The following is a 26,044-nucleotide window of genomic DNA, read 5'->3' as shown; positions in this document are numbered from 1 at the left end:
AGTGATATTATTTAAATCCTATAAAGTGATATTGGCACATAGAGTTGGATAGAGGGCACATCTTTGCATCCTTACCCTCATAGCTTCTGTGACAGAATGGGAAGCGCTATTGAGGGCAAGTGCACCCTCTGTCCTACTGTTAGCACCTGTCAGTGCCCAGAAGAGTTTTTGGAAACCACTTCATATCACTCTCTCAGGCACCAGTTTATTTGTGTCTTCTCATAGGTCAGTCTGAAGTTGAGGGAGGGGCCTAATGACGTCACTTTTAGCATCACCACCCAATACCAGGGGACGTGTCGCTGCGAGGGCACCATCTACCTGTGGAACTGGGATGACAAAGTCATCATCTCTGACATCGACGGCACCATCACCAAGTAAAGTGGCCTTCAATTCTGTTTAACTACATTACCCAGTCAGTCCCCTCAGTCTTAACTCCTAGGTTGCATCCCAAAAGTCAACCTTTTGGACCAGAACCCATATAGGGAATAGGGTGCCATTTGGGACGCAGTCAGATTCTTAGGAGACTCAACATCTGATATGGGATTAAGATCCTCTCCTGATCTTTTAATTTCTCATCTTCTGTTCGATGTTGGAGGTCTGTCTGATAATCAGATAATGGTCTTGTGTCCAAACACATGATTACACATAATTACACCTAAAGGTGAAATCTGGGATTCAAACAAAGCAGTTCTTCAAGAATCAATGGCTAGTTTACAAGTATAAAAATGTATATATCAATCCCACACTCTTAAATGTAAAAGGTACAAGTTGGAACCAAATAGGGTTCTTGAGAGCGATGCCATAGGGGAACCATTTTAGGGCACCAGTTTGTCTTCTCATAGGTCAAATTAAAGCTGACAGTATGCACTTTAATAGTCATTGCATGATTCAAATCAAAACGTTTGGAGTATAGAGCCAAAAGAAGAAAAAATGCTTCACTGTCCTAATAATTACGAAGGGCTCTGTAAAAATTCCTTGAATTTTCTTTCGCGGGTGACTTTTCATTATCTGGATAGACACTTGTGGTTTCTAGCTAACGTTACATCAATCAAAGCAGTGGAGTGTGTAGTGAAGCAAAACTTTAGTGGTCAAAACCATTCATCTTTGGGTGACTGGGTGGGAGCGAGTTTCACGCAACCATTTATAAACTGGTCATTTAAAAAAATATATATATATTACAGACTAGCTAAAAAAAAAGTAAAAATTGACAAATTATCTAATGCACCCTCTATTTTTATTTGCTCCATGGCTCTATGGACCCACGGCTGTTTGGCTGATCTCAGTCATAAAGAGGAATAAATTTGCCCCTGTTTCTGATTAATAAACAATGCCATGCTGGTGGGTGGTAACATTCAAATAAAACCCAGCCCTGAAATCATTTTCATATCATAGGAAAAGACACCACATTCACACAGATTTGCACAAAGTGGGGAGGTTGGATTTGTCACTTCAAGCCCAGATATATCATACTTTGACTTAAATCTGTATGCAACATCATGGTTAAGCTCTGGCCATCGTCTTTCAGCTATAAAAAGTGGATTTCTACTGATTTCTACTGGTGTGGGTTTTTATGTCTCACCAAATGCTCCTTTTTCTTAGGTCTGACGTGTTTGGCCAAATTCTCCCTCAGCTCGGGAAAGACTGGACTCATCAAGGCATTGCTAAGCTGTACCACTCAGTGCATGAGTAAGTAAGCCCTAGCCCAGGGCCTGCGTATGTATCAAGCGTCTCAAAGTAAGAGTGCTGATCGAGGATCAGGTTCCCCCTGTCCATGTTATCTTATTCATTGCGACCTAAAATGCTAAACGGATCCTTGTCAGCACTCCTATTTAAGTTGCTTGATACATATGGCCCTAGAACTACCATTTATCACATCCACCACTTAGTCAATGCATGACTAATCACATTCCTGTTTCACATGAAAAAAAATGCAATTCCAGAAGTTTAAAAAAATGAGAGCGTGGATAGGAGACGGATCTAATGTTGCAGTTATACTTCAATGTGCATTTCTTCAGGAATGGCTACAAATTCCTGTACTGTTCGGCGCGGGCAATCGGCATGGCGGACATGACCAGAGGGTACTTGTACTGGGTGAACGACCGGGGAACCATCCTGCCTCGAGGACCCCTCATGCTGTCCCCTAGCAGCCTCTTTTCTGCATTTCACAGGTACAACTCACCCTTAACTTCTCAGTTGGTTTAGTCTGCTTGGATTTTTAATAGCATTGTAATATAGTTAGATTGCAATGCATTTTCTTTCCTCTTCTCCACCTTTGAGTTAAAACTGATCTTTCAGTTCCTTTCTGGTTCAGTCTGCTTGGAATAGTAATAACGTTGTAATAGCATTGTAATATAGTTAAATTTCAAGGCTTTGTGATTCCTTTCTACTTAACCTTTTATCAGGGAGGTGATTGAAAAGAAGCCAGAGAAGTTCAAGATTGAATGCCTAACAGACATCAAGAACCTCTTCTACCCAAACACACATCCCTTCTACGCAGCCTTTGGAAACAGAGCAAATGTAAGCTTTGTTTTACCTTCTCATTGTGTACTTATTTTGGAATAGGATCAGAATTATGGTGATTGTTAAGACTACTCCTCTGTTTTTGGCTCAGGATGTGTTTGCCTACAAGCAAGTGGGTGTACCAGTGTGTCGGATATTCACAGTCAACCCCAAAGGGGAGCTCATCCTAGAGCAATCGAAAGGCAATAAGACTTCGTAAGTAGCGACTTCACAGGATTGTAATCATAACGACTCTTTATCTCTCTGTATGTCAGGAGTGTGGGTTTCTTGGGGAGGATATTGGCCGGATTAAATTGCCGACAAATGCACCTGTTACGAATCCCTTTTGGCCCGACAGTCTAGGGGGGGGATGGTAATGAGACCCGTAACATAACTCATGCAAATTATAATTGTGACAAAGTAAAAGTGTGAACGAAATAACCACGACAACTGAAATTATACCGTCAAACTCGGGGTTTATTGTAAAACACACGGTAATGGGGGGAGCAGGAAAAGGGGCTGAGCTGGACCCAAGGAAAGAAACAATAAGCATCCAAAACACCCCTAAGCTAGACTAGGCTATTTTAACAACAGCTAACTAACTAACCAAAAATACAGTGGGTGGTCCACCCAGTTCTAACTAGTGTTTTTAACAAAGTCTACCTATGGGTAGTGTATGCCCATGGGCGACTTGTCTTGGTTTCCCCTTTTCCCACCAGCAATCAAACACAAACACCATAACCCAAAACAATACTCACAGGAGATGACAAAGTGATTTGGAGGTGCTCAAACAAAAGAGAGGTTAAGACACAAAGAGAGAGTGAAACACAGAGATCTACATACATGGCATTTACAGAGAGATTGAGCTCCTAGAGCAAACAACTGATGGGGTTTTTAAACCAAGGGAAAGGAACTGTGATAGGGTAGGAAACAGGAGGAGGTGTGTCTTCTGATTGATGATTGATTGTTGACTGATTGGGGAGTGATGATTTTCACCTGTGAGGGGAGAAGGAGAGAAAAGAAAAACACAGGATACACACACAGGATACTTGTATCCGTAACCACACCTTTTAAAGGCGTTCGTGGAGATCGTCTGATGTTCGCGGAGATCACATTCACGGTAAAATGCTGTGGATGTAGGCTCAAGCGTATATGACCTTCAAAGTCTAGTGCAGTGCGCTTGTCGACAACGTGCCTTTTAATGAATCCCGACCTTGGTCAGTAAGTACAGTAACCGTTATCTAACCCCTTCCCTGTCTTTCACTGTAGCTACGGCCGACTGAGTGAACTGGTGGAGCACGTTTTCCCTTTACGCAGTAAGGAGCAGAGCGCCACCTTCAGTTTCCCAGAATTCAGTTCTTTTTGCTTCTGGAGACAGCCAATCGCTGAGTTCTGCCTTGAGGAGCTGCTCTGAAACAACCAATCGCTGATGTGCGTCTTGAGGAGCTGCTCTGATTTCTGATTGGACAGTTCCCACAGCTGTGGTATTATCAGGTATTAAGGTGATAACCAACAGACACTTCGGGTATGGTCGATGCACTTTGTGTCTTTTGGACGGGAAAGAAATCACTTGAAATCAACTGTATTTGTTGGAATCGATGTAAGCAATATTTTGTATTGCTTAATAATTGTATGGGTCTTCCCATGATGATTGCTTGTACTGCCTTAACTGATGACTATACTATGTGTCTACTGATGCTGAATTATATTCCATTGTTTAGTGCTCCACAGGTTTAATAGCGTTTCGTTGATATATCAGTAAGAACTGCATCACATGATTGATTTAGGCATACTTTCCAATACAGACTGTACAGCCTTTTTACAGTACAATGTGAAGATAAAGAAGACAGGCGTAGTCGTAAGGTTAGTTATTTGGCTTGAGTGATGAGTGCACTCCCTATGTTGGTGTCCCGCTGTTTGGGAAGGCCTTACATTATAGTGTATGCATGCTAGTCTAATTTTGAACTAAGGGCTCTCTTCAAGCCGTGTCGTGAAGGTTCAGCGTTATGGCGCGATTTGAAATTGAAAGGCAACCTTCCCGCGTTAGCGGAGACGACTGCATTCACGTTAAACGCCGCAAATGTCGGCCCAATTGGAAGTTACCTTTACATTTATTTTGCGGAATCTGTAACGCTACAGCGATACAGATTGAGTCGATCGCTAATATGTTGCGCAGAGCTGCCAGTGGAACTGGCACTAGTCTTAGATACACGCATACTGTATGATAATAGATAATCGATTTAAGTGATCTGAGCAGGCGATGTTTTAGACATACATGCAGATGGCTGCAGTGAAGTTTAAGGCGATGGAAGGCCTTTCTAAAGTGTCGATGCTGCTGACACACAAGGCACACAACACTGGAGCCTTTGGATGGAGACAGACTAATATGCACTGAAAGCACAATTATATGTTTTAGCAGACGTTTTATGGGTTAACTTTGACAGTGTTTGTGTTATGAAATGAATGCTTCTTTATGGGATATATTTCTATTGTTATAACTTGGGTTTGTCTAGTATATTTTGAATTATTATACTATTGTATTTGATGACGTTCGGAGGTGTTGCAGAGTTCCTCAGTAACAAAGGCATTCTTTCTATGAAAGTGATATTTTGTGTGGAGAGTACACACATCTTAACACGCTGGTATTTGTTGTGTTTTTCAGTAACTGCTTTGATAGTTTTCAGTGTATCTATTAAGAGATTAATTTTACAGTTCACACACTCTCCAATCTTAAATGCCTTCACTGTTACTTGATTAAGTGTTATTTTTGAGTGTCACTATATACATTGAAGTGTATGTTTGGGATATGAATGTTTAGCACAAAAAAAAAAGATAAAATCTATGATTCCATGCAGATGTTTCCAATGCTTATTTCAGAAACTTGTTTTTGGGAAAGGAGGGTGTAACTTTTGGAACATCATGAACATCTTTTCACATGCCAACAATCTGTCTAAACGGAACTTACTGTTAAAAACAGTGATTTTTTTGCTGAGACCTTAATATATTTTTTTATAATGGAGTGTTGCGCCACACGTTGTTTTAGCACAAAACTATTTTCTCAAATACCTGCGATACCAATACAAATAAGTATAGTATATTACAGTGATACTTCCCCAGAGTCAGATGAACTCGTGGATACCATTTTTATGTCTCTGTGTCCAGTATGAAGGAAGTTAAGATTTAGTGATGTGGACCAATGCTAACTAGCATTAGCACAATCAATGGAAATCTATGGGTACATGCTAGCATGCTAATTGCCAAAGTATCCCTTTAACCATTCTATCATACATTAATAGTGATACTATTAATTAACAATAGGCCTATATAATAAAACAATAGTTAATAAACACTCATGGCCACTGTTTAGACAAAGCTTTTATTACTGGTACCAGGGGCAGAATTGAAGTTCTCTGATTCAAAACAGTTCATTTTCAGGCATTGTTCCTAAAGAACATTGTGACTCACTGGGAGGTGATGAAATACAAAGATCTTTCAAAACAACTGTGCTCGTTTTGAAGTTCTGCATCCCTTGTCAGGTAGGAAAAGGACCAGTCTATTTGTTTAACAGTAGTTCCGCTTACAATGCTATGTACAATTGATAGTCCTCAATAAAAATAGTCATTTGCAAATACCTAAAATTACACAGGTTTAAAATAAATGGTACAACAAATGTAAACAAATTGAACACAAGCATACATTCAAAGATGTAAATTTAAAAAATGTTGCATTTAGAATATAATCACTAAATATGAATACTCCATGAATGGCAGTAGCCAGCCCCGTTCCCTCCATAACGATCTTATGATAAAATATTTGATACACATTTATTTTTGTATGAAAGCTCTGTCATAAGATTGCTTTAAAGTACCATCATGAGTTACTACAATACCTGTAAGGCATACCCACATCTAAAGTAGAACTAGTGTTTTAAGGTTACTCATTGGTGGGGGTTATCTTTTTGAGGAGGTGGGGTAGAGAAGCACGGCGCTAAACGTTGAGAGGACCTCTGTGTTCTCTGAGATAGCAAGTTTGCCTGCGGTCATGACTAAACCTGCCCTGTCCCCACGCTTCAGAGTGAGAACCAGGCTCAGGGAGGCTGAGCCTCCGCAGCCACAGCTAGGGGAGCTAGCCCCACCTCCGCCACCATTAGCAGGAAGGTAACCAGCCGTGTCCAGCCTCTGGATGCTGTGGTTGGACACAGAGAGCACTGCCTCCACCCTGGCACCTCTCTGGGCTGTCAGCACAGCAGTCAGCAGGTAATGGCCCTCCATGGGAACATTGAAGATGCCTGGAAGAGTAGGAAGAAATAAGGGAGGGCAAATATTAAAAGAGGGAACATCAGTCAACGACAAGGGGGCACTCATGTTAGCTGCATGAGGGACACATACAAAAGTTGCCATAAATCTTGCACTTACAGTCTTGATTATTTGGGTAGCTTGCGGTTTACATGGTATCTGTGTGTGATTGGGACAGTGTTGTAGTAGTTACCTGTGTGAGGGTCGTAGTGTCCTCCATCATTCACCAACACCTTGTTGAAGCGGATGATGCCCACCTCACCAGGGAAGGGCAGGAGGTTGAGACCAGCCGAGAAGGACACCCGCTCACCTGACACACAGATACAGGGTTAAAGTTCAACCCTTTTTCCAACGTGTTACAGCCTGAATTTAGAATGTATTACATTGAGATTGTTTGTCACTGCCCTATACAAACAAATACCCCATGTCAAAGTGGAATTATGTTTTTCAATATTTTTTTGCAAATTACATAAAATGCATTGAGTCAATAAGTATTCAACCCCTTTTGTTATGGCAAGTCTAAATAAGTTATGTAATAAGTTCCATGGACTCACTGTGTGTGCAGTAATAGCGTTTAACATGATTTTTGAATGACTACCTCATCTCTGTACCCCACACATACAATTATCTGTAAGGTCCCTCAGTCCAACACTGAATTTCAAACACAGATTCAACCACAAAGACCAGGGAGGTTTTCCAATGCCTCGCAATGAATGGCACCGATTTGGTAGATGGGTATAAAAAAAATAAAAAGCAGCCATTCAATATCCCTTTGAGCATGGTGAAGTTATTAGTTACACTGTGTATCAATACACCCAGTCACTACAAAGATACAGGCGGCTTTCCAAACTCAGTTGCAGGATAGTAAGGAAACCGCTCAGGGAATTCACCATGAGGCCAATGATGACTTTAAAACAGTTAGAGTTTAACAGCTGTGATGATGGAAGAAAACTGAGGATGGATCAATAACATTGACAGAGTAAAAAGGGAGCCTGTACAGAATACAAATATTCCAAAACATGCATTCTGTTTGCAACAAGGCACTAAAATGGCGCAGCGGTCTAAGGTACTACAACTACGTGCTTGAGGCGTCACTACAGGCACCCTGGTTCGAATCCAGGCTGTATCACAACCGGCCGTGATTGGGAGTCCCATAGGGCGGCGCAGAATTGGCCAAGCGTCGTCCGGGTTTGGCTGGTGTAGGCCGTCAATGTAAATAAGAATTTGTTCTTAACTGGCTTCCTTAGTTAAATTAAGGTTAAATTAAAAAATGTTGGGGGAAAAAAGTAATACTGGAAAAAGAAAAGGTTATTTTGTCCTGAGTACAAAGTGTTATGTTTGGAGCAAATCCAATACCATGAATAACTGAGTACCACTCTCCATATTTTTAAGCATTGTGGTGGCTGCATCATGTTATGCTAATCGTTTTTCAGGATAAAAAATAAACGTAATGGAGCTAAGCACAGGCAAAATCCTTGAGGAAAACCTGGTTCAGTCTGCTTTCCACTAGACAATAGGAGATGAATTCACCTTCCAGTAGGACAATAACTTAAAACACAAGGCCAAATCTACACTAGAGTTGCTTACCAAGAAGACAGTGAATGTTCCTGAGTGGCCGAGTTACAGTTTTGACTTAAATCTGCTTGAAAATATATGGTAAGACTTGAAAATGACAGTCTAGCAATGATCAACAACCAACTTGACAGAGCTTGAAGAATCTTTCAAAGAATGTGTAAGTATTGTACAATCCAGATGTGCTTAGAGACTTACTCTAAGCACAGAGGTTGAAGAAATGTGAAAAGAACGAGCAAATGTTGCACAATCCAGGAGTGGAAAGCTCCTAGAGACTTACCCAGTAAGATTCACAGCTGTAATTGCTGCCAAAGGTGATTGATTATAACATGCATTGACTCAGGGGTGTGAATACTGATTTAATCAAGATATATTTTATTTATTTTTTGTGAATTTTGTAAAAATGTTCCTTTCACTTTGACATTATGGAGTATTTTGTTTAGATCGTTGCCAAAAACATGTCAATTAAATCCATTTGAATCCCACTTTGTAACAACAAAATGTGGAAAAAGTCAAGGGGTGTGAATACTTTCTAAAAGAACTGTAAGTCACATTGACACAGCTTGTCCCCAAATTTGGGACACACATTCTCACTGTCATTTAAAAATTAAAAGTGTTTATTAGGACAGATACAGTAACTCTTGTCCATAACTGACTGGAATACTACTGCTTTAATCTTAAGAGACTGCTAAATATCTTACCTGTTACAGTTAAATACGGTTTGTGCAATGACGGTCTCAGGGGAATGTGGGCAACTGTTGAAAGAGGTTCATTTTCAGAAGACTCACAATTTTATATTCATAGTAAATTAAATCAAATGAGTCAAAATATCACTTACCAGAAATAACTGGCATATTAGGCTTTAAAGACCCCTTAGAGGGTGGGGAAGCTGTAAAATAATCAAGATACATTTCATGAGGTTTTGAAAGAAGGTAATTCATCTTGCAAACATACCCTACCTTTCAAAAGTTTGGGGTCACTTAGAAATGTCCTTGTTATTTAAAGAAAATCTATTTTTTTGTCCATTAAAATCAGAAATACAGTATAGACATTGTTAATGTTGTAAATTACTATTGTAGCTGGAAACGGCAGATTGTTTTAATGAAATATCTACATAGGCGTACAGAGGCCCATTATCAGCAACCATCACTCCTGTGTTCCAATGGCACGTTGTGTTAGCTAATCCAAGTTTATCATTTTAAAAAGCGAATTGATCATTAGAAAACCCTTTTGCAATGATATTAGCACAGCTGAAAACTGTTGTTCTGATTTAAAGAAGCAATAAAACTGGCCTTCTTTAGACTAGTTGAGTATCTGGAGCATCAGCATTTGTGGGTTTGATTACAGGCTCAAAATGGCCAGAAACAAAGAAAATCGTCAGTCTATTCTTGTTCTGAGGCTATTCCAAATGAGAAACTGCCAAGAAACTGAAGATCTGGGACAATGCTGTGTACTACTCCCTTTGCAGAACAGCGCAAACTGGCCCTAACCAGAATAGAAAGAGGGAGGCCCCGGTGCACAACTGAGCAAGTGGACAAGTACATTAGAGTGTCTAGTTTGAGAAACAGACGCCTCACAAGTCCTCAACTGGCAGCTTCATTAAATAGTACCCGCAAAACACCAGTCTAAATGTTTGAATCTACACTGTATTTGTGATCAATTTGATGTTGTTTTAACGGACAAACAAATGTGCTTTTCTTTAAAAAACATGGACATTTCTAAGTGACTCCAAACTTTTGAACGGTAGTGTACCTACTTGCGTGTGTGTAGGTGTGCACATGCATTTGTATTCTGTATGTGTTTTTAGCCCCTCTCCCAGCTACCCCTATATCTCACCTGGGGCTCCAGCGAAGCCCTTGATGGGGGTCATGCTACCGTCAGCCCCCTTGGGCGGTTTGGAAGAGATCATGATTCCGGGGGCTCCTGCCTCCCCAGTCTCTATCATATGTGGTGGTAGAGCCCCGTCTGGTATTGGCCCAATGGGCAGGACAGGGCTCTGAGGGACAGGCTTGGTCTCAGTGGGATTACCAGACTCCTCCACACCTCCATGAACACCTGAAAAGAGGGGGTAATGACAAGCCTGGGGATAAAGAAAGGATGAAGGATAGAGCGAGGGATAAAACCCCGGACCAGTTGTGGAGAGGTCAACATGTGTTAACAAACCAGCTGGTGCCGTGACAACTCCTGACACTGACAGACAGTTGGACTCTACCAGTCTCACTTCCCCTTGTGGCAGCGTTAAGTTAGGGCCCCAAAACTACAATGAAGAAAAATTGTCTGGTCAAAAGAGAGACATCGGAGAATTCCTTTCAGACATTAAGGTCAAGCTTGCATTACTCTTAAACATGCTTTGTGCTTCTCGAGTGAAAGCTTTCACTTCACTTCCCAGTAAAGTCAACCTCCCAGTGAAGTCAACCTCCCAGTTAAAGCTGGTTTGTGGGAACTCACATTGAGTATGCAGGGGGCCCTAAGCAAGATTTGGTTAGGGGGCGGGGACCCCACCCACCTTGCGGGCAAAACATTTTAGTGGCCACCCTCTCTTGGCGGCAGTAGGGCAATTTTTTTTTTTTGTTGCAGAAATTCCTTCTTGACCATGTGAACTTTCATGTGCCTTAATTACAAACTTGTATTGGATCTGTAAATATGAATATAAAATGTTAAGTTATGAGCCTAGTTTAGCCAAGGAGAAAGCACTGAGCTACAGTGCCTTCTGAATGTTTTCAACCCCCTTCACTTTTTCCACATTTTGATTCATTACAAAGTGGGATTAAAATGGATTCCATTGTCATTTTTTGGCAACGATCTACACAAAATATGACTTTCAAGTCTTGCCATAGCAATTGTCAAGCCAAAACTGTAACTAGGCCACTCGGGAACATTCAATGTTGTCTTGGTAAGCAACTCCATCCAAAGCCTAATGAATAACTTCACCATGCTCAAAGGGATATTCAGTGTCTGCTTTTTCTTTTTTATCCATCTACCAATCGGTGCCCTTCTTTGCGAGGCATTGGAAAACCTCCCTGGCTTGAAAGTCACTACTCGACTGAGAGACCTTAAAGATAATTGTACAGTGTGTGTGGGGGGTAAGGGGTGGGACAGTCATTCAAAAAAATGATGTTTACCACTATTATTCCATGCAATTTATGTGATTTGTTCAGCAAATGTTTTACTCCTGAATTTATTTAGGCTTGCCATAACAAAAGGGGTTATTGACTCAAGACATTTCAGCTTTTCATTTTTAATTCATTTGTATTATTACGGGATGCTGTATGTAGATTTAGTGAAACAAAATCGCAATTTAAACTATTTTAAATTCAGGCTGTAACACAAAATGTGGAAAAAGTCGAGGGGATTGAATACTTTCAACTCATTGAAAGACAGGATTATGGATGGGGTTGACCATGCATTTATATGTTCATTCTTAAAGTGATGGGTGGCGCTAAGGCTTAAGAGGGTGTGAACTATGCTGAATGGGTGTAAACCAAAAATATTTAAATTTCACTTAAATTTGACATAAGCCCCCATAGAGCAATCTGGTCACATATCTGAGTGAGAGTTTCCAACTAAATCGTAGGTGCACCCTGGAGGTCAGGCCCCCTGGGCACATGCCTGGTCAGTAATTCATCATGATTACAAGTTTTAGATAGCTGGCTAGACTAAATTACCTAGCAAAAATAAACAATAAAACTGTTTTTTGGTTGTAGTGGCTTGTGAGTTTTTTCTTATTGGCCCATTTCCTGTATAATTTTTAGCTATAGTACATGACCTATTACACATTTTGGGGGAATTTCACTCTCTACCCTGAGTATTTTTAAGGTTTATTAGATGGGAATGATGGGGAGATAAATAGGTGGGAGACGCAGTATACAGTGATTAAACCCTGGTCTCCAGTGGGGAGGGATTATGTTCTGTATGGGAGTGTTACCCACTCAACACGGCTCTGCTCTCTCTTTCACCTTATTACTGTACTTTCTCTTGTCATTTTACACGAAAGAACAGTTATTATATAGAATGGTTCTCAATACGCCTGAGAGATTCTAATTGTCATCAAACAGTGAGTAATTCCCTGTCATCAGTGACCTAAACACCACACCGCAGACACATCCACTGTGACAGGAGTCAAATGTTTGTGCATTCCTGACAGCCAGAGCTGAGATTACTAAAACAAACTACACATGAGTTTATCAGCTAATCATTAACCCTCTCAACATTGTTCTGGGGTGAAGTTTCCCCTTAGGTACAGATCTAGGATCATTTTCCCTTCCCACAATCCTAACCTGAACCGTTAGTGGGGAATATGCAAAACGGACCCAAGATCAGTGTGTCTAGGCAGGGGCAACGTCGCCCTACTCCTCATTATTCTCCTGAGCAGTCAATGAGATAACAGGTAACAGGTCCAAACTCTGTCTTCAGAGGGATTAAGCTGTACATGAAAGGCATACCTGCATACCAGGCAGCCTATCCCCCACCTCAGGCAACAGAGGTCAGTCGCTATAAAAGCCAGAACAACATGGTCTGGCTATTAAATCATTTATCTAGGATCAGCTTACCCTCCCCCAATCCCAACCTTAACCATTAGTGGGGGGGGGGGGTAAATGCTAAACTGACCCCAAATCAGTGTCTAGAGGCAACATCACCCTACTACCTAATAAACACTACACAGAGAGGGGACTAGAAGCAATCTGTAAAATACCACAGGAAGGAAGACTTGAGGCGGAACTTGTACATGTGTGTGTAATTTAGTGTGTGTGTGTGTTTAGTTTAGTTTGATTATGTGTAGCAGTCGGTTGGGCCTTGATGATTCTGACTGAAAGCCAATCTCAGCCTAAATCGCAGGGTAATGATTAAAGGATGGAGCTCTAACGTGTGCATGCACTATGATTAAAGACGTGGATGTAAACAATTGCAGCTGGGGGCCCCTGGCTTTAACTGTGGACCTGGAGGGAGTGTTACAGTGTATCCAAGAAATCCTACAGTCATATATATGCCATTTAGCAGACGCTTTTATCCAAAGCGATTTACAGTCATGCATCCCGGGAATCGAACCCACCAACCCTGGTGTTACAAGTGCCATGCTCTACCAACTGAGCTAGAAAAGACCACAGAATTACAGCCAGCCATTCCCTCCACCAGTCTGAGGATATATAAGAATCCCTGTGATATCCTATGTTCCGTACCACATCAGTTTAGTCTACTTTCAGGGGGAAAAAAGACAATTGAATATCTTCATATGAAGAAGAAAAAAAAAATATATACACATTTTTCTTTTTTACTCTGTCGGGGTCTCAACTTACGCCTGAGATGGAATAGAGTTGGAATAGCAGAATACACAAGGTGCAATTTCTCATATGTCATGTCAGTCACTGATAGTCTGTCAATTCTATACCAGCTAACATTTTCTAGAATGCCAAGTTAGTTTAGTGGCCAGCTATCATGGTCAAATTACCCGCCATGGGGCCCCCATTGATTTTGTCAGTCTCACTCAGACACCGTATTAAAAACGGCAATCATTATCCCTACAACACATGGCAAATGTGTAGAATTGCACGAAATTAACTCTAAAACTAGATGTGGTTATGGATGTGGGTACGCAGACCCGCAAGAAACTGTGGCCCCTCGATGAGTTCAGATTTTTTGCGGCCCCCACCCCCATCAATATAAAAAAAAGGGCTAGATGGTGGTTTTAGCAAGAGAATAAAGTGACACGCTTTATTGCAGTGGGAGCTCAGAGATTGACTGTGCTGTGCATCATCAGGTCCTAGCTTGTCTCTGGACTATCTACCTTTGGCCAAAGCACATAGGAACCTGGTCAAAAGTAGTGCACTATAATGGGGATTAGTGCGCCATTTGGAACACTTGCTGTCCTGCCAGGGTTATCACGCTTGGCCTGTGTGTCTGTAACCCTACAACCTTGGTTATCTGTCAGAGGGTCATTGACCTGAACAATATGGCCACTGAGGCAGTGGAAGAGGCAGAAAAGCATGCTAGCTTCTCTCTGTACTGCGCATAACTGAACTCTTAAGTGTTGTGTTGTCTGGACTTTCAGCAATGAAGATTTAACAAGGGTGAGTATATTGCATGTGTGGTTCTCACAGGCAAACATGGGCATGCACACACGTACACACATGTACACACACAATGCTAATCTCTGGGGAGTGATTGATAGGCTCAGGGGACACCACATTAGCCGCTTGGTTGTGACTAATGGTTTGGGAAATTGCCCTAATTAAACTACACTTTTGATTAACCGAACAAAACATATTTTTCCCGAGCACAGGTGGAGCACAGGTGGATAGTCTGGCCCTGTAAAATACTGACAATTTCATGCCAGCATAGCCTGAAAATATTTGTCGTATCTCAGATTGTTTTGGCAATTTTCACATCGAAACTTAATTGGGAGGAAGCATGTTTGAGGAAGCATGTTTGACATTCTTTTTAAATTTACATCACAAATGATTTGAGAATACCATGATGAAAGTGGCCATTTTAGACCCTTTTAGAACTATACATGCCTCCTGTAAGATCCTATTATCCGTACATGATACAGACAACATCTTGGTGTTATTATACTCCTAATAGTGTGCTCTAACAATTCATCATGATTTTTTTCTTCAATGGCTTGTGATACAACTGTAAAAAGCATGTCAAACCTCCTGCCTCCCAGGGAAGTTTCTATGTGAGAAATACTAGAATAATCTGAGATACCAAAATAATGTTCCAGCTACACTGGCGTGGAATCTCCCGGTAGAGCACCACACCAGTCAGCACAAACATAAATACACCAGACAAATCTGTTAGCAGTTTTAGACTTTAGATTTTCAGACCGGTCTTCAAGCCAAGCCGGGAGTGTCCGTCATTGAGCAGCCAAACACCATTTTAGGAAAATCTGATGTTTCCTTTCAGCAATCAATATATCTATTATATAAACCATTGAGGAAAGTTGAGGGTCCCAATTCATGTTCCGCCCATTCAGCTCTTACTCAGTCTCTGAGGTTAGGAGGAAGGGTGTGTATGACGTCATGGCAGTACAGAGGATAGTCTTGACTGTGTCTGTGTCCCAAATGGCACCTTATTCCTTATGTAGTGCCCTACTTTTGACCAGTGTCCATAGGGCTCCCCATAAGGCTCTGGTCAAAAGTAGTGCACTATATACGGGATAAGGTTCCATTTGGGATGCAGACTGTGTTTATTTAAAGAGAGACTGGGCCAGGCCAGTGTGTTAAACATATTCAACAAAACCAGAGAAAGAGGAGGCAGGGAGATATGGAGAAAGAGAGAGTGAAAATAAGGGCACTGAGGGGAAAGAGTAAGGTTGAAGGAGGGTGTGATGTCATGTCAACCCAGTAGTGCCTGGTGTGAACCCGGTCCACTCTGCTCTCGAATAACAAACCTTCTTCTTGGTTCCTATAAGTGGACAATTGATAAGCCAGTGACAGAGGTCCCTATAAATGGACAGCACTTTCCACTTCCTGATAAGTAGCGATAGTCCGCTGTGCACGCTAAAGACCAGTCCAGGACAAAAGAGGAGCAGTGAGCCAAGTATGAGCCAAAGATATCCCAATGTGATCCATGGTAAAGCAGCATCCAGTCAGGAACATATGACAAGCGAAATGCCCTCTAAGGGCAAACATTGAAACATTCCAGCTGACAGAATAATGATTTTAAATATAAGTTATTACTATAATAACAAGTGAATGGCGGGGTACTGACACTTAATTTCTCAGAGTCTCCGAGTGCATGCTTCGCACACGGGTTGAAACAGTGACTCCGATCCAAAGTCTCTCCTTGTGGCTTCACAGCCAGGATCAGGCCCCTTCCCCATTGGACTCCCAGACCAGAACATGCAGAGCTGCTCTGTAAACCAGTGAGTCATACAGAGCTGGATTCAGAAAAAGAGACGCAACCCTCATAAATGTTATGGAGTGTGCTTCCAGCTCCCTTATTCCCAGCTGTGGACCTCATCGGAGTCCGGTTGAGTTCCCCTGGGCCCATGTTTACACTAGCTATCTACAGTGACCAAGGATATGGGGGTTCTGAACTCTCAGATGACCATGAAACAGCACGGCTAGTCCTAACAAAAATATAGTTATTTAGTTATTACAGAGTATAGGTCTTCACGGGTTCCAAAAAGTTGAACCCGGACAGACCCGAGGGCAATCAGACCAGATTGGACCAGTGACAAATAAATGACATTCATCAGCCAAGTTGCTCTTCTGGTTAATGAATAGGTCTTTACATGTTGTCTAAACCTTCTATAAGTCAATAAATGCACCTTATTAGCGTACAATAAACATGCAGAGCTGTGGTCACATAGACTCGATGACAATCAAACAGGAACCAAACTGGACCAGAGGGACTAAATAGAATGTTGGGCCTGGGTCGGGTATATCGGTTCCAACTGGACCTGTCAAGACCTCTACTACAGAGATAAGGAGCCCGCCTACACACGTTAATAATCCCTTAAAGCCCAAGCATTGCTCGACACAAACTGAGTCTATTTAAAATAACCATGTTCAATCAGTGCTGCCTCTGAGTCAAAACCCTGGGAGATTGAAATCCAGCTTCCCGTTGCCCTTAGTTCTCACAAAGAAACTAGCTAGGTTTACATTCAATTTGTGACAGATTTTCATGACAATATTCTAAAACGAGCACAAAACAATATGTACATTTTCCCACCAGGGGTGTTTCCATCAAACTGGCTAGTTGCGGATAAAAAGCTGTGCGTCATGACGTAACGCACATAGAAAGCACTTAGTCATCTAACTTTTTATTTTAAAATAATAATAATAAAGTTCTATGTGTTTCCATCCTGTTTTTATCTCTGTCGATGGTTTTGGCACAAAGTCTGTGATAAACAACGAGGGGTCGGCGGGGGGAGGGGCACATATATTTTGTAGTAATGTTCCAATCACTCAAATATCACATTAATACACGTTAGACATGGCAAAATGTATATAATTGCAAGAAAATTAGCTTTCGAACTGCAAAATGTTCTCTGCACCCCATGACAAATGTGTAAAATTGCAGGAAATACATGGTAAACCTTCTAAATGTTTCTCTCTGCCACCAAGAGGGGTGTGAACAGTTTGTGTCATGAACAGTGCTTGTACCAATAGAAATAGATGTGGTGGCAGGCACGCAGGGGATGTAAAGTTTACCAACAAATTTGCTATTTCCATCAGGCCTGTCGTGACATTTTTTGTCCGACGTACATAAAAAGGTTGGATGGAAACCTGGTTAGAGACATACACTAACAGGTCCTACATTAAATACACATTACTAGGCACGATTTAAATCAACAACCTTAAGCACCCCAAATGGGCTCCAGCTGCAGCTCTGAGATTTATCTTACTAGCACCATTTGATTGTAATTTTCAATTTGTGCTACTGGAACACCTTGATGATATATACTGTGGTGTAACCAGTACGAAACTAACTTAGCAGGAGAGCACTGACGTGGGGGAAGTGTAGGTTTAAGAACAAATGAGAGGTATAACCTGGATAATTGGAATACTCATGCACATTTTAAGCAAGCAAAGTGGTCAATCTTATTTAATCTTTAGCCTAATAAACTGTGTATGACTTTCTAAGTTGTAGTGGTAGGAAAACAAAGCATCGCGACTGCAAGTTTACTTCGACATGATGGTTATTGTGACTCCTGTTTGCCACATCTTCAATTTAAGCCAAGAAGACGGTGTGTGCCCTCAGACATGGAGGGAGGCAAAGGTCATTCCACTACCCCAGAGCATCAGAGCACACTATTAATTGTTAAAACAGCCAACCAATCAGCCTGTTACAAATTTTGGGAAAACATTTGTTCAAATGCACATTATTTTACAGAAAACAAGTTAACAACAGACTTTCAACATGCTTATAAAGAAGGGCACTCCACATGCCTGGCACTGACACAAATTACTGATGATTGGCTGAAAGAAATTGATAGTAAGAAGACTGTGGGAGCTGTTTTGTTAGACCTCCTCAGTGCCGCTTTTGATTTCATTGATCATAACCTATTGCTGAAAAAACTTAGGTGTTTGCATTCTCTGCCTTATTATGGATTGAGAGTTACCTATTTAATAGAACACAGAGGGTGTTCATTAATGGAAGCCTCTCTTATGCAAATTCGGTTGAGTGTGGTGTACCGCAGGGCAGCCAACTAGGGCCATTATTGTTTTCTGTTTTTACAAGTGACCTTCCACTGACTTTGAATAAAGCCTGTGTGTCCGTGTATGCTGACTACTCAACAGTATACACGTCGGCTGCAACAGTAAAATAACTGAGACCCTTAACATAGAGCTCCAGTCAGATTTAGAATAGGTAACTAAGCAATAGGCTGGTGCGAAATATCAAAAAAACAAAAAACATAATTTTTGGGACAAAACACTCACTCAACGCTAAACCTCATTTAGATCTATTATTGAATGTGGCTATTGAGCAAGTTGAAGAGACTAAACTCATGGAGTGTAACCCTAGATAGCAAGGAGTCATGGTCAAAACATATATACTCAATGGTTGCCAAAATGGGAAGAGGTCTGTCCATGATAGGGCGTTGCTCTACCTTCTTGCCATCTCAGTCGACTGAACAGGTTCTATGGGCCCTAGTTTTGTCACACCTGGACTACTGCTCAGCCTTGTGGTCATCTGCGGCAAAGATGGACATAGTCAAATTGCAGTTTGTCCAGAACAAAGCAGCACGTATCGCACTTAGATGTACATGGAGGGAAAGTGTCATTAACATCCATGTCAGATTTCCTGGCTCAAAGTTGAGGAGAGATTGACTGCATCACTATTGGTCTTTGTGCAAGGTATTGATGTGTTAAAGGTACTGTCTGTTCATGCAGTTGGCACACAGTTTGGACACGGCATGCAACCAGAGGACATGCAACCAGAGGTCTCTTCCCAGTTCCCAGGTCCAGAACAGAGGCTGGGGAATGCACAGTATAAAATAGAGCCATGACTACATGGAACTCTGCCATCCCAGGTAACTCAAGCTATCAATAAAACCTGTTTTTTTTTAAACCGATGAAAGAACACCTTACTGCACAATGGGGACTGTGAAGAGACACATCCATTTTATTTATCTTGTTTTGTAATTTGCACTGTATTATACCTAGATAATGTGTGTATGTACTGATATGTAGGCTGTGTGTGACATTTTAAATGTATTTCAGTACTTGACTAATAATGTTCTGTGCTTAGTAAAATGTCATGTTTCATGTGGACCCCAGGAAGAGTAGCTGGTGCTTTTGCAGCGGCTAATGGGGATCTTAATAAATACCAAATCTCTGTGTCAAGTCTTACCAGTGTTCTCAGGACTGGTGGTTAGATGATGGAGGTCCTGGGTGATGACTGAGAAGTGGTCCTGGAGGTTCTGATATGTTCCCTTCAGTCCTTCGATGTCCTTGGTGTGGGCAAGCAGGGTGTCGTTGATCTCGCTGACACAGTTCCACAGGCCGGTCACGTGCTTGTTCAGCCCCTCTTTGATCCTGTGCAGGCTGCTGGAGATGGGCTCCAGCCTGCTGCACATGTTATCCAAGCTGGCAACCCGGCCATCTACAGTTGTAACGTCCAGAGCTACACCCTCGGTCCTGTTCCTGCAGTGGTCTGCCTCGGACCTCACCTTCTGTCCCAGTTCCTCCAGCCGGGCCCTTAGCTCCTCTCTCTGGGCCAGGTGGAGCTCCAGCAGGTTCCTGGCATCATGGGCCGGTCCCACGCTGCTCTGGCAACAGGTGTTCAGTTGCTGGAGCTCCAGGGACTGCCGGCTGAGAGATACACCCAGGGCCGATAGAGAGCCCTCTTGTCCTCCAATACGTTCGCTGAGAGCTCCCAGCTCTCCACGCACATCTTTAAGATGAGCACTGAGAGAGACACCCAAGTCTGACAGAGAGCCTTCCTGCACTCCAATACGCCCACCGAGAGCTTCAAGTGCTTCTTCCACACCTGCAAGACTGGCACTGTGGTTCCGAAGCTGCCCTTGGAGCTCCAGGGACTGCTGGCTAAGAGAGAGCCCCAGGGCTGACAGGAAGCCCTCCTGTCCTCCCATACGTCCTTTCAGAGCCCATAGCTCTTCCTGCGTATCTGTAAGACTGGCGGTATGGTTCAGGAGCTGCCCTTGGACAAACTCCTCCATGTCTCCAAGACTAGCTGAGTGGCCTTTCATGCTAGACTGCATGGTGTCTAGGCTGGTTTTATAGACCTGGAGGTTATTTTGAATGCTCTCTATGGCCAGTTGGTCAGACTTGCACTCTGTAGAGCACAGCTGGTCAAGGGCATTGAATCTGTCCTCCAGAGCCTGAACGCTGGTCTTGTGAGAGGTCACCTCACCCGGCAGTGCCTCCAGCACAGCCTGAGGCCTAGATAGGGGGCTGCTTATCTCCACCAGTAGACTGGTGACCCGGTCCTCCATGGAGCTCATCCTGTCCTCAATGGCCTTCTTCAGGTTCGTAGCCCCCTCTGCCCACTCTCTCCTCAGCTTCTCCTCTAGGAAGAGGCTGTGCACTTCCACGCTCCTCTCTGACATGTTTAGATGGGCCTCCAGCTCTTCCACATGGGGCAGGAGTTGGTCAGGCTCGGGCTTCTTCTCTAGGCTGGACTGGAGTCTCGGCTGGGCCCCGGAGACCCGGAACAGCTCCTTCTGCAGCTCCTGCAGACCTGGTGGGGTTCCGTCTCCCCTAAGCAGACCAGGCAGCTCATTCTTGAGGTCCTGGATCTCCTTGCGGAGGTCCATCTCCTTGGACTCGAGGAGCTCGGTCAGGCTGAGGTAGCTGTTCTCCTGGAACTCAGACTGCTCCTGCACTGACAGAATCTTATAGTCACACGAGTTCTTCAAGTCCGACATCTTGATCTCCATGCCCTCCATCATCTCGTCCCTTAGGGCGTGAAACTTTGCATCCACGTAGGCGCGCAGGGCCGCGTCATTGGCCGGGGAAGCCGGAAGGGGTGTGGCCAGAGGGGCCTGTGTGGCCTCCATTAGCAGACGTAGCTGTCCGTCATGGTGGTTGACCCTGGAATGGAGGTCATCCAGGGTGTTGCTCTTGGTGTTGAGGGTGTCTGTGAGGTTGTTGATCTTGTTTGTGAACTCGTCCATGTCCACCATTTTGTACTCCTTTTCCAGGGAGAGGTCCTGCAGAAGCATGCTCTGCTGCTCGCCACGCACGCTTTCCGGCTGCCGCAAGTTGTTGAGCAGCGTGACCAGCATCTTGCTGGCGTCCTCCTGCAGATCCACCCTCAGGTTGGCAGACAGGCTGGTCATGGCTGCCTGCATGTCCAGGACCTGCTGTGACAGACGCTGCACCTCCTCCTCCATCTGCTGTGTCGTTTGACTCCCTCCCTGGCTCGCCACCTGGCCACTCACCCCCCCCTGGCCTGTCTGACCTTCTGGCTGCCCCTCTGCCCCCCAGGGGTGGCCACTCTGACCCCACGCCTGCTGCCCCGGACCTACAGAGGGAAAATCCAATGGTTAGGATAAACCCGCTTTTCTACTAGGGAACCGATATTTATTATTGTGGGTTAAATCTATGCTTTACATTACTACAGTAGTAGAGTAGTGAAAAACATTCCTAAACTAATCATATGACCAGACTAGCATACTAGTTATGTATGGGTTGTGGGTCAGGTATGTGTCTCTAAAAGGTGAGGTAGGTTTAAGCAGCTCTCTTACCCTGTGTCTCTGCGATGTGTCCAGGGGCAGGAGGCGGGTTGGACTGAGGCCCCATGACTGTCTGACGGGACGGTACACCTTTCAGGTCTTTGCAGTCATGACCCTGGTACCCTGGACAGCACCTCCACTCCAGCTCTGTCACCAGCTTATAGCCAACCTTATACATGGGGCGGAATTGGGTTCGATACCTGGAAAAAGGAAAAGGTAATATGGCAAAGAAAGTGATGACCTAAATGTGCATTCACACTTTTTTTCACACACAAGACAATCTAGCAATTATGTTCACAACATAAAACCCCCTCAATGTTATTCTCCACTGAGCTTCTGCTTTCAAAGTTTCAATGGACATTTCCTAAATGTGAGTAATGTGAGCAATGCTTTGCCAAGTTACAACTTACGCTTGAGCAGTGACCCCTCTCGGGAGAGCAGTACAGGCCTTGGAATCCCAGCAGTAAAGATCTGTTTATGACAACAGCCTCCAGATGGGCTAGCTAGCCAGTCACACTCCTAATGCATCATGCACTCCTTTTAACGCTGCGTAATATTTTCCACCATTTACACCCTGTCAAATGTGGAGCCACGCTTCGTCACTGGCCCCAGGACATGTTTCCCAACACGATGCTCAATAATAACACATGAAAGCAGCCAACCCAGGGAGAAATGTGTCAGATGCCTCTGACTGATGTTGCGGGGGGGCGTAACTGTGCCATGTGTGCCAATACAAAGCAGATGATTAGCGTTTTCATCATAGCTGCACAATCTTTAAGTCCCCTCATCTTCCATAAGGCTCAATGGGATCACGGACATGTTTCTTGTCCCAGACAGTGACAAATAGACCATAACGGATCAGTCAATCAATCTCACGGGTTCGTCATAAACATCTAAATCACTTGCAGATGATCTGTCATAAATACGGAATAATCTGAGGATCTGAAAGGGTGAATGCAGATTACAGAAGATAAGATTAATACAGAGGATAACTACACCTACTCAGTGCTTGTGACTCTCTGCTGCTGTAGTGCAGTGATAAACTAGCCGATGGAGATCATGAATACAGTAGCCGACATTAACAGCTGACCAGTTATTTTCTTTGCTGATATTATAAAGCACTTTACACAAGTTTATTCGGAATGCCAATAAACAATGCAATCATGTGATGGTGTTTTAAATACTAGGCAGATGATGGGACAATGGTCATGGATCCTAAACATTATTGGTTGATATGTGGAAGTATTCTTAACATTCAAAGTAATCAATAGTGTTCAAAGTCAACTTTCTTTAATGATGTTGAGTCACTGCTGTAACACCGCTCTCGAGACCAATAAAAATAGCAGCACCCCACCCTCTCGAGCGAGCCTCTTGGGCCACTTACATCACTTGTTGCGCGCAGTTGAGTTGATGCATCTGGCAAGGCGCAGACTCCGGCTGCACAAAGCTCTCGGTGCCACCCACGACCGCATAGCTCACGTTCTTGTGCACGACGTATGCACACCAGTTTCTGAAAAATGGAATTATTGAGTCACACAAAATGACGAAAACAATTCAGCCTATGAAAGAGGAATGGTGAAGTCCTTGAAGTAAAATAATCTAGTCATTATATAGGCCTACCATAAATGTGTTGATTTCATTATTCTATTAAATTGCAGTGACATTTTTATTGAACTTTTTGTTGTTGTTGCCATTGGCCTATTTTAAAAACAAATAACGTGTAAGCCCATAAGTATGTGCTTTTTTTGTTCTAATTTCAATGAAAAATAAATAAATATATATTTCAGCATAGGCCTGCAGTAACAATAAAAAGCCATAAAACAGGTAAATACTCTAGACAATTTAGACTATTGGAGTCTCCAATAATATAACCATACATTATCAGTCAAAACAATAGACAAATGTCTCTGATTATACATACAGTACAAACAACTATGAAAACTTCACTCACTTATTCCTCTGTCGTTGTTCTGAGCCAGAGTATGCGCTTCCCTGGAACATGTTATACCGTGACGGCGTTCCATTGATCAATGGAAAGGTGAGCAATAAGGGAAATAAGGCACTTTTTAAGACGAATCCGGTGGGAAGGCACTTCATTTTAATACAACGGAAAAAAAGTAGACAAATATTAAACATGTAAGCATTGAGGTTAGACGTTTTGGTCCCTCTCCTAGCAGCAACTCGAAAGGCTGATAATGCAAACTTTCTTCCAGGGTATAGCAGCCTGTGACGTGATGTTCGGGGTACAGCGAACCCCCTTCACCAGCGCTCCTCACTCCCAGAGAGTAAAATGCGCTCCCAGTAGAACAGTGATTAAATCGCGTTTCGTAGTTTCCTCACTCATCTGCTTCAGTTTGTATCGGAGATCATGTTCCCTGCTTTCTTGAAAAATACTTGAATGTGGTTGACTGCATGCATGCAACTCTAGTGACAAAGTCCCCAAAGGAACGCTTTCATATCCAGCCCACTGGATAATGCAATACAGTGCTTTACACCAGGTTTTCCCAAACTCGGTTCTGGACCCCCCGCTTGGCAAACATGTGAGAGTGTCAGACTAGCATCACTTTATTGTAAGTGATAAATCTTGTAGCAAACATGTTTTATTGATATGCGGGTGTCATATGACCATCACCTTCAGATCGGCGGGGACACTGACTAAAGTACTACTCATACAAAACTTCGAACAAAACCTAAAGACAGTTTTTAGAATATGCCAAATGATTGAGTGTGCATTGACATGAGATCATAGTGTTATAGATACATTTGATTGAGTGTAATTTTAGACGTAAATTTAACCGAATAAAAAACGAGTTGGCGCACACCCAGAAAACACATTCTATGTGTAAGGTGCGAACAGCGAAAAATCTATAAACTAAAGAAATAGTCGCACACTTCATATAAAGTCTTATATATCAATTTATTCTTTCTCCAGCTTATCAGCGTACACCCAATATGTTCCCACTGTTGATACTTATTATGCATTATAGTTTAACCAAAAAATTACATGTAACAAAACCAAATGAAATAAGTAACAATTAAATGTGAAATAATTTGTTTAATTCTATGTTGATGCTAATATTAAATTGTTTCCATATAAGAGCCTAATAAACTCAGCCAAAAAATAAATGTCTTCTCACTGTCAACTGCGTTTTTTTCCAGCAAACTTAACGTGTAAATATTTGTATTGGTGGCATTGTCATGCTGAAGGGTCATGTCACGATGAGCCTGCAGGAAGGGTACCACATGAGGGAGGAGATCGTCTTCCCTGTAAAGCACAGCGTTGAGATTGCCTGCAATAACAACAAGCTCAGTCCGATGATGCTGTGACACACCGTCCCAGACTATGACGGACCCTCCACATCGATCCCGCTCCAGAGTACAGGCCTCGGTGTAACGCTCATTCCTTCAACGATAAAACCATCATCAAATCAGACCATCATCCCTGGTGAGACTTACCCACGACCTGTCAGTGAAGAACACTTTTTGCTAGTCCTGTCTGGTCCAGCGACGGTGGGTTTGTGCCCATAGGCGACGTTGTTGCCAGTGATGTCTGGTGAAGACCTGCCTACCAACAGGCCTCTACAAGCCCTCATTCCAGACTATTGAGGACAGTCTGAGCACTGATGGCGGGATTGTGCATTCCTGGTGTAACTCGGGCAGTTGTGGCCATCCTGTACCTGTCCCGCAGGTGTGATGTTCGGATGTACCGATCCTGTGCACAGTCTTAGGTGTCTCGCAGTACGGACATTACAATTTATTGCCCTGGCCACATCTGCAGTCCTCATGCGTCCTTGCAGCATGCTTAAGGCACGCTCACACAGATGAGCAAGGACCCTGGGCATCTTGATTTGTGTTTTTCAGAGTCAGTAGAAAGGCCTCTTTAGTGTCCTAAGTTTTCATAACTGTGACCTTAATTGCCTACCATCTGTAAGCTGTTAATGTCTTAACTACCATTTCACAGGTGCATGTTCATTAATTGTTTATGGTTCATTGAACAAGCATGGGAAACAGTGTTTAAAGCCTTTACAAT

The 26,044-nt window shown here is 42.8% G+C and overlaps 2 protein-coding genes across 3 annotated transcripts in view; one reads left to right on the top strand and one right to left on the bottom strand.

The window, feature by feature from the left end:
- Nucleotides 1–5,353, top strand: part of LOC112227965 (phosphatidate phosphatase LPIN2) — a 43,756-nt gene extending 38,403 nt beyond the window's left edge. For both annotated transcript variants that reach the window (XM_024393011.2, XM_024393010.2), the window contains exons 15-20: nucleotides 226–374; nucleotides 1,600–1,686; nucleotides 2,016–2,168; nucleotides 2,403–2,517; nucleotides 2,612–2,715; nucleotides 3,769–5,353. In XM_024393011.2, the coding sequence (XP_024248779.1) occupies nucleotides 226–374; nucleotides 1,600–1,686; nucleotides 2,016–2,168; nucleotides 2,403–2,517; nucleotides 2,612–2,715; nucleotides 3,769–3,913 (753 nt within the window). In that variant the 3' untranslated portion in view covers nucleotides 3,914–5,353. The remainder of the gene's footprint in view (nucleotides 1–225; nucleotides 375–1,599; nucleotides 1,687–2,015; nucleotides 2,169–2,402; nucleotides 2,518–2,611; nucleotides 2,716–3,768) is intronic.
- Nucleotides 5,354–5,861: 508 nt separating this feature from the next.
- On the bottom strand, nucleotides 5,862–24,537 carry emilin2b (elastin microfibril interfacer 2b). Its single transcript, XM_024393009.2, has 9 exons — nucleotides 23,966–24,537; nucleotides 23,399–23,524; nucleotides 22,027–22,214; nucleotides 19,668–21,803; nucleotides 10,203–10,421; nucleotides 9,205–9,255; nucleotides 9,068–9,121; nucleotides 6,988–7,104; nucleotides 5,862–6,787 (listed from the first exon to the last, which is right to left on the bottom strand). The coding sequence occupies exons 1-9, from the start codon at nucleotides 24,148–24,150 to the stop codon at nucleotides 6,450–6,452; spliced, it is 3,414 nt and encodes a 1,137-aa protein (XP_024248777.1). The 5' UTR covers nucleotides 24,151–24,537; the 3' UTR covers nucleotides 5,862–6,449.
- Between the last annotated feature and the right edge of the window lie 1,507 nt (nucleotides 24,538–26,044).

Source organism: Oncorhynchus tshawytscha, linkage group LG29, assembly GCF_018296145.1.
Source record: "Oncorhynchus tshawytscha isolate Ot180627B linkage group LG29, Otsh_v2.0, whole genome shotgun sequence".
Taxonomy (NCBI): domain Eukaryota; kingdom Metazoa; phylum Chordata; class Actinopteri; order Salmoniformes; family Salmonidae; genus Oncorhynchus; species Oncorhynchus tshawytscha.
The sequence above is the reverse complement of the archived record's forward strand: the minus strand, read 5'-3'. Positions and strand labels throughout refer to the sequence as shown.

Bases quoted from the DNA above. Each gene is read 5' to 3' on its own strand.
- emilin2b (XM_024393009.2), bottom strand. From the start codon at position 24,150: ATGTTTAATATTTGTCTACTTTTTTTCCGTTGTATTAAAATGAAGTGC. The intron at 9,256-10,202 runs GTGAGATATAGG...ATTATTTTACAG, and splicing joins GGGCTTCGCTGGAGCCCCAG to CTTCCCCACCCTCTAAGGGG. The intron at 7,105-9,067 runs GTAAGATATTTA...TCTGTGTGTCAG, and splicing joins ACCGTATTTAACTGTAACAG to GTGAGCGGGTGTCCTTCTCG.